The 15630-nt window shown below is 45.5% G+C and overlaps 1 protein-coding gene across 2 annotated transcripts in view; it reads right to left on the reverse strand.

The window, feature by feature from the left end:
- Window positions 1-7476, reverse strand: part of zeb1b (zinc finger E-box binding homeobox 1b) — a 69589-nt gene extending 62113 nt beyond the window's left edge. Inside the window, exon 1 of one of the 2 annotated variants that reach the window (XM_054764941.1) lies at window positions 7192-7476. In XM_054764941.1, the coding sequence (XP_054620916.1) occupies window positions 7192-7330 (139 nt within the window). In that variant the 5' untranslated portion in view covers window positions 7331-7476. The remainder of the gene's footprint in view (window positions 1-7191) is intronic. The other variant, XM_054764940.1, reaches the window with a different exon arrangement.
- Between the last annotated feature and the right edge of the window lie 8154 nt (window positions 7477-15630).

A 15630-nucleotide genomic window follows, 5' to 3' on the forward strand; every position in this document is an offset into this window, starting at 1 on the left:
TACGTAAGCTCCATCCACAAGATAAACATGTCAGCGTGCTACAATGTGGGTCCTTCAGGGCCTGAGGCCGTGTGGGAAGGATTTGATGCATTCTGCTAACGTTCCACAGATTCCTCCCTCGCCGGGACCTTCAGGAAAAGAATGGGTCATATGCAAATGGCATGCACAGTATGGAGGAGAAGTTTCCCACAAGCCCAATGTGAAAAAGGCTCTCCCTCCCCATGCCAGGCCCGCTGAATGGGCCTTTTCTTCAGCCGCTGAAAGTGAATGAGGTAGAGCAGGCAAACTGCAAAGGTAACTAGGCTCTTTCTCCTCGGGCTTTCTCACTAAAGCCTCCGCACACAATGCTTCATTTACACATTCAACCACACAAACCACAATAAAGCACATCCAAGCAGCACAGTTAAGGGGGTTACTGAAACTGACTCTGGCTTTAAAACGCATCCTTTATGGAGGAAGAGCACCTTTTTATAGGCTAATGCTCCCGCCTCCGTGGGGGCAGCTAAACATTAAGCAGCTTTTACAGAGGTGACATCGTAGAATTGCCGTTTGAAAATCAGGAAAGCCTTTCTCCAACCTTCATGTTAATATTTGTTCAAATAGTTTTCATAGGATTCGCTTTCTGCCCAACTTTTCCCTCGTTCTCGTACAATATGGCACGTGACAAACTCTGGTGCACATTGTGTCGTGGTATTGAAAGTAAAGATGTGATGATGCTCCCAGCACTGCTGCTCACACACCAACGCCAAATCTGGCCAGACTTAAAGGAAAAGTACACGTTTTTTGGAATGTTGCCCATCATCAACAATCCTTGCGTGAGCCATGAACACACGTCTTTCTCTTTTCTGTGCTTTCCAACGATCTAGCAAGAATATACAGCATATTTATATTAAAAGTCATTCGGTGTTTGGAGTAGATTGATTGGATTTTCATTTCTATGGGAAAAATTGTTTCAGAAAAATGGATTCGGTTTGACGCGGACCTTTTGTATGAACGAATGAAGAAAACTAAAGTTCCACTGCATACTATGACGTTCCCCCAAGTTTGGTTGTGTTTTTTCCACGCTGTCCTGCCATGCCATGTGTCGTGCATTTCATCTGCCATCACCAAGTCCTTCAGCTGTCACCTGTTCTTCTCGCCACCTCCGTCCATCCCCCACCTTCCAGTCCGCGGGGAAGGCATAGTCCACAGTTGAAGGGGTCATGAAGAATGGACTGAGAGAAGAAGGAGCGAGAGGAGAAAGGGCCGAGGGCTCCGACGCTCCCTCCCTCTCCTCCCCACTCTTCCCCTTTCATTGAACAGACTTCAACACAAACACAATTGGACACGCTGGAAGGCTCACAATGGCACAGGGGGGGTGAAGTCATACTCTCGGCACGCTGGGCGCCTAGGTCAGGGGGCAATCAACAGCACCCCTGGCTACTGTGTCCTCACCCCCACAAATAAAGGAGACGCTTGCAAGGGTGGGAGGGGGGCAAGAAGAGGCGATTTCTTCTTACTTGGCACTTTCACACGAAGACGCTGAGGAAGTTGGTGAAAAGCCGAGAGATAAATGAAAAATGTCCTCCTCTTCTTAAGTATTCACACAACAGGGGTGAAGCTTTTAAATGTAAACACATGTTTGCAAGCACCAAGGTGGCATGGGGGGCGACACAGCCAATCCACACCAAGCCAGGACTTGCTTCACTTGCGTTTGCTAGCTAGCCTTCTCCTGCAAACCTGCACTTGGTGAGCACGCTCAGCGTAGTTTCATCCAGCCCATAAACACGGTGCTCAACATCACAAGTCTTTGCCAAGCGTCCACCTCATCTTCCTTGTTTGACGGATGATTCATCAGCGTGAAAAAAAGGAGTGCAGAGAAAAGCAGGAAGAAAGTCAGGGTGTTACCCTTACGAGAGAAAGAGTCACGAGTGACGCCTTGTTTACACAAGTTGTCCAAGAATGTTAATACCGGCCGCATTCCTTTATTCCCAAATTGCTGTGTTAAATTACCATTGCGGGGATGGTAGCTATTCCCGACTGGGGAGCAGCGACAAAAGGCGCAGTAGAATCCACCAGCAATTGCAAACACCTGTCATCTGTTAACACCTCCACGTTTACAGCAGAGAATGCAGCTCACCTTGGCTGTGCCTCAATGGCCGCACTTCCGTACTCACACTCGCTACCTTTACATGTGCTACGTTACTTCAGTCCCGCTCCCCAAACAAATCCCTCTCTCCCATTTTCACACGTGCATGCCAGGTCCATGTTTACATTCCCGCACATTCACGGCCCTACAGAGGCGCTGATTTTTGGGTCAAAAAATTGGCTTTTTATTTTTTATCTCCAAAATAGGCTGGGGGTTTTTTCACACAAAACACATCTCATGCACCAAGTGAGTAATCATAACAACACAGTGGTCACACACTACTTTGTGGTTCAAACGTGTTTTCCTGGAAATGAATTCATGGCTAAATGATTCCCGTTTCACGGTCGACTATGGACTACCATTGGTCAAAAGTAGTAGTGTAGTATTCTGGCCACTAGGCGTCAGTAATGTTACATGACATTAGATTACCGTCAGACATGGCAGTTCTCCTCCCATTCTTTGTGGAAGTGGTAAAGGGCTGTGTCCTTCTACGCCACTCTTTTTGAAATGCTTTTTTAAGTGTAAAATAAGTCAATCGAAGAGGCTAACTACTTTGCTTGCTAAGCTAGCGGCAGCCGTCTCTTGTGACCCTTGCAGTGATCCATAGCCTGCGCATTACAGTTGAGCAATGTGGTGTAAACAAAGAATCATAGCAGTGTAAAGGTGACCATAGGGGTATTATTTCCTGTCTGCAGGACTCTAATAATTTTGCCCCTCATTTAGCCTGTCAGCTTCTGTCACGTGTGAGCAATGGCAATTGAAGAGAGATGGGGAGGGTTCTGGAGCTGAGTGTAATTAATAATTACAGCTGTCACTTTTATTGCAAATGCTGAAGGAGAGTGTCAACGTCAAGCTATTAGCAGTTTTTGGAGGGGGAGGAGTGAGGCATGTGTGTGTTTTATGCATGATTTTCACCGATCCCTGGTAGGCGTGGAGGGCAACTCCCATGAAAAGCGCTTGATCATTGGCCATATGCTGCGTGCCTCCCAAACGCTAGATGGCGCTTATGCTCCTTTCAGTGCAGGTAAACGTTTCCCGCTGACCTGTTACACATCACAACACAAGGCACCATGGCCGCTAGTTGCAAAGGGTAAGAATGAACGCTGACATTAAGAGTGCACGTGTGATCTAGTGTGGCTCTTGTATTCCACAGCAAACAGCGACAACGATCATCATCCAGTGTCGGCTAAGAGCCGCCTTTTTAACACGTCTGCACGTTTAATGCATGGAAACCTTCTGACTTATTCTTTTGAGTGCAGAAGTGAAGTAGGAGAAAATGAATACAGAATATAGGTAGATAGATAGATAGATAGATAGATAGATAGATAGATAGATAGATACTTTATTAATTTTCCTGAGAAATTCACTTTTACAGATAACAAAAATAAGAAAAGAGAATAAAAATAAATAAATAAATAAGGAATCACGTCAAATGTATAGTGCAATATAGGTACATAATAAATAATAATAATAATACATAATAAGTTAGTAAGTCCAGTCCTGTGTGTGTTTTTATCGCTCCCCCTGTATTGTGTTGAAAAGCGGCATGGCGTGGAGGATGAATGATGTGCTCAGTCTTTCGGCGGAGCAGGGCAGTGATAGTAATCTGCCACTGAAAGTGCTCTTCTGTTGGGAGATGACACTGTGCAGTAGTAGTTGGATGTTGCACTCTTGCACGCTCAAAATGGTGAGTGTGCAGTGATGGACACGCCACCCTAAATAGTCACCATCTTGGCTATGTAGCAGAGGGGGAGGGGCTAACTTTAGTGCTTGCAAGTCACCGTTCAAAAGCAGAGAAGTAGAAGAAGCGGCTAAATAGTCAAATAGTCATTTCACTAATGGCTTTGGGGCAGCACTGCACGCTCAAAATACACAGTATACTTACTCTAGTGTACTGACGGAAATATTCCATTCGAAATACAGCCCTTCATTTCTGCTACAAATCATAGCGAGCGAGCTACGCCAGACCGCCATAAACCCCTGCCTACCGCTCCTGCACTTATCTAATTATACCAGTCCAAGCAGCCTTTCCTTTGGAAATGTGCAGATTTACAAGAAAGCAGAAGGTCATCATACCACAGCATCCTAAGAATATCCAAGTGTTGACATGTTGCACAAGTTCACTTTTCACAGGAACTCCATTGTGCTGATTGTGCATGACAGGTCACAAGCTAAACTCAACTGCGAGTGTGGACATTGAGCCAAATGCAAATGAGCTCGCAAGTAACAGCTCTTGAAATATCAACAGTCTTGTGTAAAGTTTCATCAGTTGAAAGGGGACAGGTACACAGCGGGTCCAAAACCCTTCAGAGCAGCACTGTTATCTAAGGCGTGTCCACATATTTACACCCAAGCTCCAGAGACGCAACAGCCAAGCCAACACGCCCCACAACAACACCACAGCGGAAAAACAAGACACTTTCTCAACAGCGCTGTGACAAGTCACCAACGGAAGGACACAGATAAACACACTTTGGTGGCATGTTGCCTCCCACACCACACTCGTCCAGCAGTCGTCCTCCACTAACCAACAAACACCGTCTTTATTTCCTGCATCACAGCCACTCAAACTTTCCAAGTTATGGACAACATTAGACAAACAACCACAGTATCTCCAAAGAAGAGTATCTTTGGCACATGGCCTCCTCTCGCTGGAATAGCTTGCACATGTATAGTGATCAATAATGCAGGGTTTCCCACAGGACTGCAGTGTATCTGTGGCATGTGCGTGTGTGTGTAGATGGGTAAAACAGAGCTTTTAGGTTTGTGTCGTAAGAAATGTGTGACATGATCTCATGATTTTAAAGCTTTTTAACAACAGAACATGAAGTTATTGACTTTTACTGGCGTTGGCTTCATTTCATGCAGCGGTAGATGTGAGTGCTGATTTGAAAGATAATGAACACGCCACTGCCCATCTAATATCTCACTATGTTGATGAAATGGTGTGTTTTAATCCACAACCAAGTCAGTTGTGCAATGAGTGGATGAGGCGTCTTAATGGAAAAGTGTCCAGCCATCATCCACAATCCTTATGTGAGACACAAACGCACATCGTTTTCTTTTCTGTGCCTTCTAAAGATGTAAACACAGGTAAAAAGAGGCAGCTAACGAATGCACGTAATGGGACGCACCTAGTCGGCCTATGAAAACACCTCCAAAAAGCTCCAGCAAGGTTTAGTGGTTTTCCATCCAAGCAGTGAGCATGTAGTAGCAGGTACATTCATGATAACATGGAATACTTCCTTCCTGGGTGCATTGATTTCACATAGCAACATAGAAAGGAACGCTACACCTAGCATCAAAAACCAAAACACAGCAGCAGTGGCGGCAGCTCCAATATGTATGTTACCTTTGGCTAGTGGCCTGAGGCGTTGTGAGCGAGTGTGTGGTGAAGCTAGTCGCTAGCCGGCTAGTAGCTAGCCGGTGTTGTGTGGCGAGGTGTCACTACGCCAGTAACGTAGTTCTTAGACGTAACAATAATAATAACAATGTGCGCTTTTTGGAAGGCTTTATAGGCGGCATACGTGGGTCCCATTACGTGCATTCTTAGCTGCCTCTTTTTAGTGCTTGTTTTTATATCTTAAGAAGGCACAGAAAAAAGAAAGACGTGTGTTTATGTCTCACATAAGGATTGTGGATGATGGGCAAAATTCCAAAAAAAAGGGCACTTTTCCTTTAAGAAGCAGAGTTACGATGCCATCCACAGTACAGCGTTGGCACAACAAGCTACACAGACAGTCCCATTACAATGTGTTTGTGAGCAAGGGCAAACACGTCAAATTGAGAAAAAAAGGAATGCCACATGTTTCTGTGGCAGTCCAAATTGAATTGTGGCGGGCCACCACAAACATATGAATGGATGGGAAACCCTGTCATGATGACTATAAAGCACTTGTGTTTTTTCAGCATCACCACACTTCCTTTGGGCTACACTAGGTGGCACATTCGCAGTAGTGATGAAAAACAACATTTCCAATCAGAAGTAAGAAGTATACAGGTAGACACTATACGACCAAATATTCAACATGAGCTTTTATGTGCATGTCGGGGAGTATAAGAAAGCACTAGACACATCAAAGTAAGATGTGAGAGTAGGATATGAAGAGGAAAAAGAAGTATATGTTGTGTTAAAATGATGCCAAGTCAAATGAGCACAATCAAGGATCCCAGCGCAAGAGCCCCTGCCCTTATATGGTCTGCTCGCCTCATGTCGTTCACATAAACAGAGCGCACCGGAAGGGACAATCCTTGACATCTTTCTGCTCTTTTTCGCCATTCAGTGTCCTTTTCAACATTTTTTCGTTTGATAACTTCAAACGCCGTCACACGGCGGACGGCGGAGGGAAAAGAAGCGGCGAAAGGCAAAAAAACGCCCTTTAGCGGATCTTTTTCACGAGCGTAAACCGTATCAAACACAATAAAGTTAACGCTAGCATAGCCGATTAGCTTAGATGAGGTAACACGTAAATGTCGTAACATTCATCAAACACACAAAACATCTGAAGAAAAAGCAAACTAAAGTCCACACAAGCGCAACCACGCTCGCCGAATCAATAAACAAGCCGTCAACAATTGTGATAAGAAGCAGGTAGAATCACTCATAAATGTTGTGTGAAGGTGCGTGTGTATAAAGTCCAAGTGTTTATTTAAAGTGAAAGTAGAGAGGATTAAAGGTGTTTCATGAAATAAAGCTTTAGATGAGGGTGAGGTGCGAGTAACGGTCTCGGCTGCAGCGGACACACACAAGCCTTCAAACTCGACATAACCTTCTTCAAACTTGCTCCGTGTGTGTGTGGAACAGCGTCAAAGTGTGTGAAATGAAAGCAGAATGTTAGATAAAGTGTTGTGGAGCGACGGTGGAGTGTGAATACGAACTAACGGTGCGAGGAGCGGAGCGGAGCGGCGCAGCGCCATAGGCAGGTATATAACGGTACACGCCACACGACACGCAAGCTTCTTACTTTCACTTAACAAAAACAGGACAAAGTTTTCAGTCGGACGACACAAGGACAAAGTGGACGTTCCGGCGTCCCCCAGCAACAAAAAGTACTTTTACTCACCGTTATTCCTCCTCGGGTTCGCCTGCTTTCTGCGCTTACACCTGGGGCCATCCGCCATGATCCTTTGGTGGAGACGAAATGCTGGAGTCACCTCCTCTTTCATCCCCTCCCTGTCCTCCCTGTCCTCCCTGTCCTCCATGTCCTCCCTCCCCTTCACCTCCCCTATCCGCACCTGGTTTACGACAATCACGCTTTACGACATCACCGTGTGCTCCAGCGTGCAGAGAGCATGAGTGCTACCTGAGCGCCATGCTGAGCACTCATGCTGCACCTTACTTACTATACATCTACCATATCTACTACCTCCTTTCATGTCCGCCCTTCTTTTTCTCTTCAGCAAAGATAAACATCAAAGTTTGTATCATGGCGACGTCATAAAGCACGCACATCACGTGATCACGCATGCCTTCAACACACACCATGTGGGAAGTATTTATGATGCTGCACAATTTTCATTCAGGTCCTGATTAAGGCGACTATTTGTATTATTATTGTATGATTTAGAGTAATAATGTGTTTTATTATTATTATTTTATGTGCATTTAACCCACAAGAAGTGTTCCAAAGGTTCTTTACAGCTTTACACCCAGTCCCCTTATAAGTGACTTAAGTGGCAGTAGGAAACATTTAGGAGTGCTTGTCATGTGACAGTCACGTGACCACCCCAGGCTATGCTTCCAAAATGGCAGTGCAATGTGCCATTTCCAAAAGCTTCTTTTTGAACATGAAAGCTGATTTTAAATCCATGCAACAACCGTAATGCGGGAATAGGGTGTCGAATATTACATTCAACTTTTCTAACTATATTTCTTCCATGAATTCATAGAAAAGAAGTGATGAAAATATCACTATGAAGTGTCACGTTAACAACTAGAAAAGCACTTTTATGTACATATTTCGATTCCTTGAGCATAAAAACATAGCATTAGCAATGGGATCCATAATGATATCAGGAGCAGTTCACTAGTTATTCCCAAAAATGGCGTTTTTCCATAATGGTGGTTTTCTTCTGGATCTACAGTAGCTCCATAGCTTTTGAAGATGAACACATCCAGATTCCACAGTGTCTTGGCTATATAGAATGGTGCTGTAGCATTTCTTTTCTTCCTACGATGAAAATTCCAAAGGTCCCCTATTTTTTTTTTGTTGATATTCTGGATCATGGTATCCATGATTAATTATTCCATGATCTGGATCGGAATTTGAAATGTAGTGTAACCTGTTGGAAACTTGTCCTGTATTTTTTTTTCCTTTTGCACATAACCTTTTCATGTACGTACGGGCTACATTACTGCAGTAATGCCCGCCTGCGCATGAAGCAAGCATCTTTAAGGTTACGATGTGGAGAAATGTGCCCATCAAACAATCACGCCTGTCAGGATATGATGAGTAAAAGTAGAAGCGGCTTACATCGTGTACCTCAGGGACCCTCACTTGCCTTTTTTTTGTTTACATCACATTGCTCAGGGTATGGGATCACTGCCACCGGGACACAAGAGACAGCCACCGCTAGCATATCAAACTACCAAGCTAACTAGTTAGCCTCTCCAATTTATTCATTCTAAACTTAAGAAAAGTGTTTCAAATAAGTGGGAATCAATGACAAAGAAGCCAAAAACCTACCACTTCCACACAGAATAAGAGGAGAAGCTTTTTTTTCACTCGATCTCTGGGCTCCATGCAGTGTGAAAGCTAATGTCATCTCATAACATTACTGATGCCTCGTGACCAGAATGCTGCACATAACTTGTCTTTCTAAGTGTTTTGGCTAATTATAGGCCAGTCAACCACAAAGCAGCCATCATTTATGAATTCATGATCAGGATATGTCTATTCCTTGGCTCCAAAGTAAACATGTTGGCTGCCACACTGCATTTTGGGTAAGTGTACAGTTTGTAGTCCAGTGGCTGTTAAATGTCGTGTGTTTCAGTGAGCGATGCATCTTCTTCCACTGCTGCTCCATTGTGATGCCTAGCTGTTGCCACCTGCAGTGTGGAGGACAAACTACACTTTTCTAGCTGGCCTGAATGTTTGGGTGGTGATTGGTGGGCCAAATTCAAAGCTTTGGCGGGTGGGATGTGGCCTGTGGGTGGTCTGTTGAGCACCAGCCAAAGGTCCATGCACCGTGCACCTTGTACAGCATGGATGTATGAGAATAGCAGCTCCTCTGACCAATGCACGTCATGTGACCTTCACACAGCCTACAGAAGTTCACCTTACCTTCAACAGCGATGAATCACCTCAAACATGTGACTGTTTTAAGCGTTATGTGATAAGCGTTGTGTGCTGTGTACTCGCATTTCTGGCCTCGTCATCTGCTGGAAGCGCTTGTCAGGAGAACAGCGGAGTCTTTCTTCACGTGGAGGATTGAATCAGTGTCTCATGACACAAGCACACGTCAGCGATCTGTAACCTCTCACAGCCTGGATGGAAGACATTACCAAACGCCCAAATCAGTCTTTCACGCCCTCCATACGTACTTCATTTGTGGCGGCCCACCACCAGTGGAATGCCACAAATAGATTTGGCGCTCATAAACACATTATAATGGGACTGTGTACGTAAAAACAGCGTACGTACACTAGATGGCATCCAAACTCTGCTTCTTAACACACCTCACGCACACCTGCCCCGCTAGAGAAGAAGAAGACGTAGCAGGAGGGATCAGTCTTGCCTACTTAGCGACTTGGTGGTTACATTTACTGACTTTCAGACACCTGTACATCCCTCTTTTCAAAAGAACGACCAGCGACAAATCTCGACAGTTTTTTTGGTCTCGTTGGACACTTTTGGAGACTCTAACATGTGATCACGTGGAGCAGATAATGTTTGAAGGCCATGTGATATCAATTCCTGATATCACAGATATCAAGTATTGAGCTGGCAGCTGTTTGACTGGAGCCTCTAATGTGGACGTCAATGCAAGATAAAAGCTTGAAGGCGATGTGATATCAATGCCCGATATCACTGATATCAGGTATTGAGTTGGCAGCTGTTTGGTGGGAGGCAGTATATGAATTTTGAAATGCAACTTCAAGAACCAAGTCTAATCAAAGCGAGCGTGATTATGTGCACAGAGACATTATTTGCACGCTGTGGTTCAGGGATTGTAATATTTTGGATGTCTCTTAGTGGAAGTCGTCAATCAGCCGCACGGACTGCAGACGATTGGCAGCGCTTCGGTGTGAATAATTCAGCAGAGTCGGCCGGCTCTCAGGACAGGCTGACCAGACGGAGAGTAATAGCTTCAGCATAAACAACACCTCCAAACTTGCAACGCTCCTTTAACTGTCTGGCAAGGGTGGGGTGGGGATGGGGCTGGGGGGTCGCCCAGACCTTGCATACCTTGCTGAAAGAAGGTTCCAGGAAGCGTGTGCATCAGCAAAGATGGATGGTGAAAGTCTCAGCTACAGAAGTAGTCTCCCTGCATGCTGAGCATGGAAAATAAGATGCTTGCTGGTCCAGTGGAAAGTCACATCTTTTCCCATTTTCCTTGGAACACACCACCACCAACATGAACACACGGCCGTGGAAAACAAAGAATAACAATTGAGCGACAACTCGTAATGTAAAACAGCCTGATGGCTTTTAGAAGAACTGGATGGGTTTGTTCTTCCCTGGCCAATATCGCAGCGGGCTTTGGAAGAGTTGCTTGGCACTTGCAGGGCGAAGATATCAAGATATGCTAACCATGCGGCACCGATTCCCTCACAGTCACTCTTGCAAGTACAAGTGGACCCAATACGCCAATGGCTGATCAGTGCTTGGGGAAAAAAGAGCTTCATCTTTGCATCGTGGTGAGACCCCCACATCTGTTCTAAATGTACAATTCCACAATTCATACTTGCAGACTTTTCCAATAAGATCAAAGCTGTGTAATTCCCAGGAGACGAGTCTGGCTGGTGGGGCTTCTTCATGCAGTGGAGTGTAGGCTTCCATCGTGACTTTACTTCAACAAAAGACAAACTAATTACACCAAAGTCTGCATTTCACCCGCTCACAGTCAGGGAACCACGAGACTTCTTAAAGTGACAGGCACCTATTGGGGAACTCAATACAATGACAATGGCTGACTGATACCAAAACTGAAGAAATCCCCTGGCTCGTAGTAAATCCCCAAAAATCATCATTCAAAATAGTCACAAGATCTCGCAAGATTAAAACAAATGTCTTGTCAGCACGAGTTCTGTGACGATAATAAATAAATAAATCAATTACACAATAAATGCAAACGAGGTGGATCATTGATATAGCCTATTATGCGTGTTTTCCTCATCTCCCGCCTCCAAACAGGCGTCACTCATTTGTTCCACAGAACAATGGCACGAATGGAGTGAGCCCTTTTGTCAGTCATAGAGTGTCTGTCTCAGTGGGTGGAGGCTGGGCCTCTAGCATACGCACACAGTGCAGGAGAGCAGAAGTGTAATATATTGTCATATATTTTTTTGATTTTTTTCATTGTACTTTTCTTAAAATGAACTTTAAAGTCTCGTCTCGTTCTCTCAGAACTAATTTCGTGTATTGTCTTGTCCCGTGATAACATACATCATGCAGGAAATACAACAAGCTAAAGTCGACAATGCAGGGAAAAAGACAAAAAGGCCCAGTGAAATGCAAAATAAGCAGCAGAAAAAGAAGGTTGACCTGTTGGGGCACTAAGCATCAGTGATGTAATGAGATTACATGACCTTCCACAATGCATGCCACACGCCATGGCTGAGACAAAGTGGAAGAAGGTTCTCCTCGCCTTTCATGTGGAAGTGGTAAATTTTGGATTCTTTGTCCCTCTTCCCCAGTCCGTTTGAAACACTTTCTTAACTTTAGAATAAGTAAGTGGGAGAAGCTAACTAGTTAGCTCAGTAGCTTGCTGTGCGAGCAGTGGCTGTCTGTTATGTTCCTGCAGTGATGTAAACAAAGAGTGATAGGAGTGTAAAAGTGACCATAGGGGTGTTATTTCATGTCTACGGGGCTCTAATGATGTTAAAAAGCCATAAAGAGGTTTTCTATGCTCGAACTACCAAAATATTGCATTTATTCATATTCAGGTATGGATGGATACATTCACTTATGAAGGTCGGGTCTGCAACCAATGAACAGCCACAGATGAGGGATGACCGTGTATGTCTTTACGTATGTGAACATTGATGAATGAGAGCTTGAATGATAGGAGTGAGAATGGTACCAAGCGGAGAGTATCTGGTGGGACTGGCTGGCTCCAACAAGAAAAGCAGGACAATCAAATTCAGACATGGTCTTTACTAAAGCAGGTCATGAAATGAAAACATTGTGCTCTTCCTGCGGGGAGTTGAAAGTGAAAGGATGGGGGGGGTAAGCAGCCATCCTCTACCACATTAAGGGATCATGCTGCTCCCTGAGAATGAGTATTGATCCTCTTAGGTGCAGGATCGTTTAGGAGATTAATGTGAGAAGTGCTTGAGCTCCATGCTGCCCCACTTGGACCACAGCATCAGCCAGTGGTGGCAGAGGTGCAATAGTGCAGAGTGGGTGGGGCTGGGGGTCCATACAAGCTCAGTAAAGTAGTACCATCTGGGCTATCAGCTAAGAGCATCAGCTGGATGTCAGGGAAGGTAAGAGGGAAGGTAATAAGGCCAGAGCACGTCAACCAGAACAGCAGGCAGGATGGAATGAAAGTCGTGGAGGAAATGAGAGTAGAAAAGAGGAAGAGAAAGTTCCAAAAAGGACGAGAGAAAAGGTACACGCTGCTCCGCACTGCTCCAAACAGAAGCAACAAGAAGCTGTGATAAAGTGACTTCATCCAGATCATCCCCAGAGATGAAGGACAGATGTCAGCGTCTCCTCTTCTCCTTCACACGGACCACCGACACCCGCTTCACGCCCCCCCCCCCCCACACACACACACACACACACAAGCGCGCACTGCCCAGCTGCAGTTCCTGGCTAAAAGGCGCTCATGCTAACCACCAAAGTGCATGAGTGGGGTCTACTTTGCAGCTGATAGCGGAAGAAGCATCCATCTCGCCTTCCAGTGTCGTGGTGCCACAATGAGACCTTTTTTTCCTACAACCACAAATCTAATGACCTTACTTGCAGCAAACAAACAGATCCTGTTGCAGGCCTGAGAATTTTCTCATATATCTCTCCCTGGGGGGCAGACAAGTCCTCGGGGGAAACAAACATCAACTCGAGTGTTCTTCTGCAGTTGAAGGCGTGCTGTCACGGTGCACTCGTGCACATTAACACGAAGCTACGTGGAAATACGTCGCATCTTCACACGAGCTTATTTCATCCTATACCCAAGAACTTGAACACCGTGGCACACGTGATCATCTTCTCATCCACAGAGAAAAGAATGAGAAGGTGTGGCAGCTAACGAGATTGTGCCCAGCAGATTCACTATTGGCAGAAGAAATACAAGAAGAAATGGAGGAGGAGAAATGGACAGAATGACTGTGATGTTCAAAGAATATCTTCATTACAGCACAACATGAAGCTAAAAGATGTCGCACATGAAGATACGACATCACCCTACATCCGCGTGGAAGCCAACAATACAATCTTTTCACCAGTGGACCTCAATCAGACTTTTTTTTTCCTCCAGCACCAAGCCAGCAAATTTGCAGCACACTTCCGCCTTCCTCTGGATTCTTTTTCTTTTTTTCCTCAAGACAGGAAGTGTCTGACACAAAGGTTGAAGAGAGCCACACCCCAAACATTGTAGTTTGAACCCAGACGGTGCTTTTGGACGCCCAAGACGTGAAGAGTAAAGCACACGCTGTGCCAGCGTCACCCAGCGTCCCAACCCAGCAGCCAACCTCACGCTGCCGTCTGCACTCGCCTCCAAAATACATAGTTGTTTTGGCTGGGACAGGGTGTGTGTGTGTGTGTGTGTGTGTGTGTTGCTCACATGCACACACACTTCAGCACTTTGGTCCATTTTCCACCAACATTGCGTGAACTGGTTGATGTGTTATCACTTACAGGGATAAAAGAGTTCCTGCTAATTAGCGTGCTTTGCATTGAAACGGTGAAGTCGGGCTGGTGACATCCAGGTGTTCCACATATCCAACGGACATGAACAGACAATGGTCAACAACGTTCCTACGTATCCACGGGGTCCTTCAAAAGTCTAAAATGCCATAATGACAATTTAAGGCCATAAAATGTCTCCAATTCTCTCATCATGTGATGACATGTCTTAAACAGGATTCCTCTTAAAAATGCATTAACATTACTTTGATTTAAAACGAATCATTAACTTCAGGAAATGTTTAGATTTCGGAGAATAGCATAGTTGTTTTACAGCAGCTACCGTTATTTTATAACAACTAGGTTCCTATGCAGCCCGCTCACACTTTATTGAGCGTAGCTAGCTAGTGCGCCATGCGCCACCGTGGGCCTCCAATTTCCCTTCGTTTCTGATTTTCCTTCATATCTTTTGTGCTTTTTTTGCCAGTATGGATTTGCAATGGGCCTTCAAATGTATTCATTATGGTCTTTACAAAGTCTTCAATTGGACTTATTGAAACCTGCTGATACCATGTGCTTACACGTATCTCCTCGAATCCACTTCACTCCCAGGGGCCAAAAACATTTGGCTTAGGGTTAGCATTGGGGTGGGACGTAAGGGCTAGGGTCAGGGTTAGGGTCAGGGTCAGGGTCAGGGTTAGGGTTAGGGTCAGGGTTAGGGTCAGGGTCAGGGTTAGGGTTAGGGTCAGGGTCAGGGTCAGGGTCAGGGTTAGGGTCAGGGTTAGGGTTAGGGTCAGGGTCAGGGTTAGGGTTAGGGTCAGGGTCAGGGTCAGGGTTAGGGTCAGGGTTAGGGTCAGGGTCAGGGTTAGGGTCAGGGTTAGGGTCAGGGTCAGGGTCAGGGTTAGGGTCAGGGTTAGGGTCAGGGTTAGGGTCAGGGTTAGGGTCAGGGTTAGGGTCAGGGTTAGGGTCAGGGTCAGGGTTAGGGTCAGGGTCAGGGTCAGGGTCAGGGTTAGGGTTAGGAGATGGGGTTATGGTTTCAGGAGTGATACAACCATGTCCAGTATCTCATTCTGAAAGTCATTGTTTGGGGCACAGACAATTCGGCGAAGGGACGGGGGTGCCATGTCCATGAAAGCCACATATTTTCAAATGCAGGCAGCCGTATCATATTTTTGACAACTAAATGTGTGCATTTTTAAGCAAGAGCAACCATTTTAGAAGCGGGCAGTTTTAGCTGCATGGTTTTGGAACACGTCATCTTCTCGGCCGCAAGGGTTGGCTGTGCAGAATGAGCTAGCTGACTATTTGATTCAAGGAGCTGTCAGCGACCCGGCTAGGCTGCCGCGTTATCCAATCATAACCCCAGCGTGTGACCCCACCCCTCCAAACACTCAAGCCACTTGTGTCCCACCCTCCTCTGAAATCAAACCCGGTGGGTGGTTGATGGTTTCACTCCTGCTGGGAGCTTGCTGGGAGGTGAAGTGAAGGTGT

Source organism: Dunckerocampus dactyliophorus, chromosome 21, assembly GCF_027744805.1.
Source record: "Dunckerocampus dactyliophorus isolate RoL2022-P2 chromosome 21, RoL_Ddac_1.1, whole genome shotgun sequence".
NCBI lineage: Eukaryota > Metazoa > Chordata > Actinopteri > Syngnathiformes > Syngnathidae > Dunckerocampus > Dunckerocampus dactyliophorus.